We start from the raw sequence: 5,559 nt of genomic DNA on the forward strand, positions 1-5,559 counted from the left end.
AAATCCAGTAATCGTAACAAGGTCTGACAAGGATAGGAACATTCTGTAACGAGAAGAAATCCAGTAATGACGAAGGTAGACTCACCTTTCCCTTTGAATATATTAGATAATGGTCTAGTCTTGTCTTTGTCTTTCTTTTTACAGTTGTCCTCTAGTTTGTCTATACACCGTGTATGTATATTCTGTTCACAATCTGTAAAGAACCAAACCATACCATTCAATGCTGTCAGACATTAGTTCTTAGTGTAACCAAACCATATCAGTTAATGCTGTCAGACATTAGTTCTTAGTGTAACCAAACCATATCAGTCAATGCTGTCAGACATTAGTTCTTAGTGTAACCAAACCATACCAGTCAATGCTGTCAGACATTAGTTCTTAGTGTAACCAAACCATATCAGTTAATGCTGTCAGACATTAGTCCTTAGTGTAACCAAACCATACCAGTCAATACCGTCAGACATTAGTTCTTAGTGTAACCAAACCATACCAGTCAATGCTGTCAGACATTAGTTCCTAGTGTAACCAAACCATATCAGTCAATGCTGTCAGACATTAGTTCTTAGTGTAACCAAACCATATCAGTTTAGTTCTTAGTGTAACCAAACCATATCAGTTTAGTTCTTAGTGTAACCAAACCATATCAGTCGATGCTGTCAGACATTAGTTCTTAGTGTAACCAAACCATATCAGTCAATGCTGTCAGACATTAGTTCTTAGTGTAACCAAACCATATCAGTCAATGCTGTCAGACATTAGTTCCTAGTGTAACCAAACCATATCAGTCAATGCTGTCAGACATTAGTTCTTAGTGTAACCAAACCATATCAGTTTAGTTCTTAGTGTAACCAAACCATATCAGTTTAGTTCTTAGTGTAACCAAACCATATCAGTCAATGCTGTCAGACATTAGTTCTTAGTGTAACCAAACCATATCAGTCAATGCTGTCAGACATTAGTTCCTAGTGTAACCAAACCATATCAGTCGATGCTGTCAGACATTAGTTCTTAGTGTAACCAAACCATATCAGTCAATGCTGTCAGACATTAGTTCTTAGTGTAACCAAACCATATCAGTTTAGTTCTTAGTGTAACCAAACCATATCAGTTTAGTTCTTAGTGTAACCAAACCATATCAGTCGATGCTGTCAGACATTAGTTCTTAGTGTAACCAAACCATATCAGTTAATGCTGTCAGACATTAGTTCTTAGTGTAACCAAACCATATCAGTCAATGCTGTCAGATATTAGTTCTTAGTGTAACCAAACCATATCAGTCAATGCTGTCAGACATTAGTTCTTAGTGTAACCAAACCATATCAGTCAATGCTGTCAGACATTAGTCCTTAGTGTACCCAAACCATATCAGTCAATGCTGTCAGACATTAGTTCTTAGTGTAACCAAACCATATCAGTTTAGTTCTTAGTGTAACCAAACCATATCAGTCAATGCTGTCAGATATTAGTCCTTAGTGTAACCAAACCATACCAGTCAATGCTGTCAGACATTAGTCCTTAGTGTAACCAAACCATATCAGTCAATGCTGTCAGATATTAGTTCTTAGTGTAACCAAACCATACCAGTCAATGCTGTCAGACATTAGTTCTTAGTGTAACCAAACCATATCAGTCAATGCAGTCAGACATTAGTTCCTAGTGTAACCAAACCATATCAGTCAATGCAGTCAGACATTAGTTCCTAGTGTAACCAAACCATATCAGTCAATGCTGTCAGATATTAGTCCTTAGTGTAACCAAACCATATCAGTCAATGCTGTCAGACATTAGTTCTTAGTGTAACCAAACCATATCAGTCAATGCTGTCAGACATTAGTTCTTAGTGTAACCAAACCATATCAGTCAATGCTGTCAGACATTAGTCCTTAGTGTAACCAAACCATACCAGTCAATGCTGTCAGACATTAGTTCTTAGTGTAACCAAACCATATCAGTCAATGCTGTCAGACATTAGTTCTTAGTGTAACCAAACCATATCAGTCAATGCTGTCAGACATTAGTTCTTAGTGTAACCAAACCATATCAGTCAATACTGTCAGACATTAGTTCTTAGTGTAACCAAACCATATCAGTCAATGCTGTCAGACATTAGTTCTTAGTGTAACCAAACCATACCAGTCAATGCTGTCAGACATTAGTCCTTAGTGTAACCAAACCATATCAGTCAATGCTGTCAGACATTAGTTCTTAGTGTAACCAAACCATACCAGTCAATGCTGTCAGACATTAGTTCTTAGTGTAACCAAACCATATCAGTCAATGCTGTCAGACATTAGTCCTTAGTGTAACTCTAAGTATTTGTCACCAGTTTCTTGTAAATTTTGTAAAAGTTAAATTATTTCTATAATTGTTCAGATTTTTTTTCTATTATTGATATTTACTCTCACCATTTGAAATATACATAGGAGCCACAGTTTGTCTTTACAAAAGTATGCATGGTAAAAGTTATATCAACACAAATATCCATGGTAACAGTTTCATTAACACAAGTATCCATGGAAACAATTATATCAACAAAAGTATCCATGGTAACAGTTATATCAACACAAGTATCCATGGTAACAGTTATATCAACAAAAGTATCCATGGTAACAGTTATATCAACAAAAGTATCCATGGTAACAGTTATATCAACAAAAGTATCCATGGTAACAGTTATATTAACACAAGTATCCATGGTAACAGTTATATTAACACAAGTATCCACGGCAATGGTTATATCAAGACAAGTATCAATGGTAATGGTTATATTAACACAGGTATCCATGATGGTTATATTAAGTTATAAACACAAGAATACAATGTAACTTTCACAGAATATTCCTGTTAAAGGTTACTTGTTAAGTTACCTGTTCATAAGTGCACAATGTAACATCATACTTACTTTTACAGAAATATCCCTGGTAGCCCACACCCCATATCACAGCTTTACAGTACATACATGTCTCTACCTTAAAGTAATGGGTCGGCTCAAAGTTATGGCCTCTATGTGGCTGAAACATACAAAACACAATTACAATCCTACACCATGATCACAGAAATCATCATTAAAACTTATGACAACACATATTATCACTACAATCAACAATCTCAAAGATCACCATTTACTCTCCACAAAGATGATCAATATAAATTGACTTTTCACACAGATCATTACCTCTGATCAAGCATTAGTTCTGATCTATTTATCACACAAATATGATTGATTTAAGACACAGATCATGATCATTTATCAGACAAATCATGATTATTTATCAGACAAATCATGATTATTTATCAGACAAATCATGATTATTTTTAAGACGAATCATGATTATTTATCAGACGAATCATGATTATTTATCAGACAAATCATGATTATTTAATTATCTATCAAACAATTTATGATTATTTATCAAACAATTTATGATTATTTATCAAACAATTTATGATTATTTATCAAACAAATCATGATTTATTAAAGATAACAGGCATATTGTTGATATTTCTGATCAATCGTGATATATATTTACCCGTTTAGTAGGTTTGCTGGAGAGGCGGATGCCCTTCCTGTCGCGGCAGACAAAGCTGGGTACCTTGTCCAGGCTGGAGTTATGTTTGTTGTAGCCCACATATCGAAGGAATGTAGAGAGAGCCCAGGACACAGCCTGCTCACGGTCATTCTTTATATCAGAGTCCGTTTGTCTGGTAAATAACAAGTATTCTTTATATCAGAGTCGGTTTGTCTGGTAAATAACAAGCATTTAATCTCATTATGTGCAAAGTTCAAGCTATAAAAATTAAACTTAATAAGCACCAAATGTGCTTGAAATTTTTCATTTATTTATTTTTCTTTTAAAAAAAAAAGAAAAAGATTCCAAACCCGAAATATTTTGATCAACCATCTGAGATAATTGTGACATCATTTGTGATTATTTTAGAAGCAATACACTTTACATATATGCCTGACAGGTTTCACATCAGGACCAACACCAGGTCTTATAAGCTCTGATAGGTATCAACCATTTAATACATGTTAAGACAGGTATACTTAAAATGCCTTATCTAGGTGTTTTAACAGGTATACTTACAATGCCTTATCTAGGTGTTTTAACAGGTATACTTACAATGCCTTATCTAGGTGTTTTAACAGGTATACTTACAATGCCTTATCTAGGTGTTTTAACAGGTATACTTACAATGCCTTATCTAGGTGTTTTAACAGGTATACTTACAATGCCTTATCTAGTTGTTTTAACAGGTATAATTACAATGCCTTATCTAGGTGTTTTAACAGGTATACTTACAATGCCTTATCTAGGTGTTAAGACAGGTATACTTACAATGCCTTATCTAGGTGTTTTAACAGGTATACTTACAATGCCTTATCTAGGTGTTTTAACAGGTATACTTACAATGCCTTATCTAGGTGTTTTAACAGGTATACTTACAATGCCTTATCTAGGTGTTTTAACAGGTATTTTTCTATTACTTCCATCTCCTCTCGTTTCTTCATGCTGTCCCTCACTTCATGAGCACCAAACATATTACCCATACCTGGAACATGGTCATACATCATAATACAGGCACAATATCAGTAAAATACAATCATACTCGTATAATCTTGTAAAACATGATCATACTCGTATCCTTTCTTAAAATAAAACAAGATTGTAATATCTCTTAAAATACAATCACATTCGCATATCTCGTAAAATACAATCATAATCGTATCTTGTAAAATACGATCATACTCGTATCCTCTCTTAAAATTGTAATACAACAAGATTGTAATATCTTGGAAAATACAATCACATTCGCATATCTCGTAAAATACAATCTTAATCATATCATCTTGTAAAATATGATCACATTTGCATATCTCGTAAAATAAATCATAATCGTATCTCGTAAAATATGATCATACTCGTATCGTTTCATTAAAATAAATTAAGTTTGCAATATCTCTAAAACATTATCATATCTGTAAACATTATCATATTAGCATATCTCTAAACATTATCATATTAGCATATCTCTAAACATTATCATATTAGCATATCTTGTAAAAATAATCATATTTGTATCATCTTGTAACATTCCATCCTACTCGTAAACATTGTGTTGTCACTTGAACACTTACCCATATCTTTCTTCTGTCTAAACATTGTGAGTTGTGACTCAATCTCGTCGACAACTGCCTGGTGGGAGGAGAGAAATATGGCTTTCATGCCATCCTCTTGTTCCACCTTCTCCAGGACTCCTTTCACCCCCAAGCCAATCTCTTCGTTAATATTGACTTTCAGGGGCTGTCAGAACAAAAGAACAAACCAGGGTCAATATGCTACATCAAAAAATCTTATCTACAAGTGGCACCTTATCATACTCAACTTCATTTTCAAATTTCAGATAAAAAATTGGTGATATATCAAAATCAAATTTCCTGTGATGGGAACCTCTGACACAGTGAAGCCTGTTTTTACTGTTTGTTTGTTTGCTGGATTTATCATCCCTTCAACAGCCAGGGTCATTCTGAGGTGGGTTCTCCTTGTAGTAGTTAGT

The 5,559-nt window shown here is 34.1% G+C and overlaps 1 protein-coding gene across 1 annotated transcript; it reads right to left on the reverse strand.

Annotated features, from left to right (window-relative positions):
- Positions 1-28: 28 nt before the first annotated feature.
- LOC117320340 (unconventional myosin-IXAb-like) lies at positions 29-5,306 on the reverse strand (the record flags this gene model as incomplete). Its single annotated transcript, XM_033874947.1, is given in 5 exon segments — positions 29-193; positions 2,903-3,011; positions 3,531-3,702; positions 4,449-4,554; positions 5,141-5,306. Coding segments are annotated over 5 exon segments (640 nt in total), but the record flags the coding sequence as incomplete, so codon positions are not given.
- Positions 5,307-5,559: the final 253 nt, after the last annotated feature.

This window comes from Pecten maximus, unplaced genomic scaffold (assembly GCF_902652985.1).
Source record: "Pecten maximus unplaced genomic scaffold, xPecMax1.1, whole genome shotgun sequence".
NCBI classification, from domain to species: domain Eukaryota; kingdom Metazoa; phylum Mollusca; class Bivalvia; order Pectinida; family Pectinidae; genus Pecten; species Pecten maximus.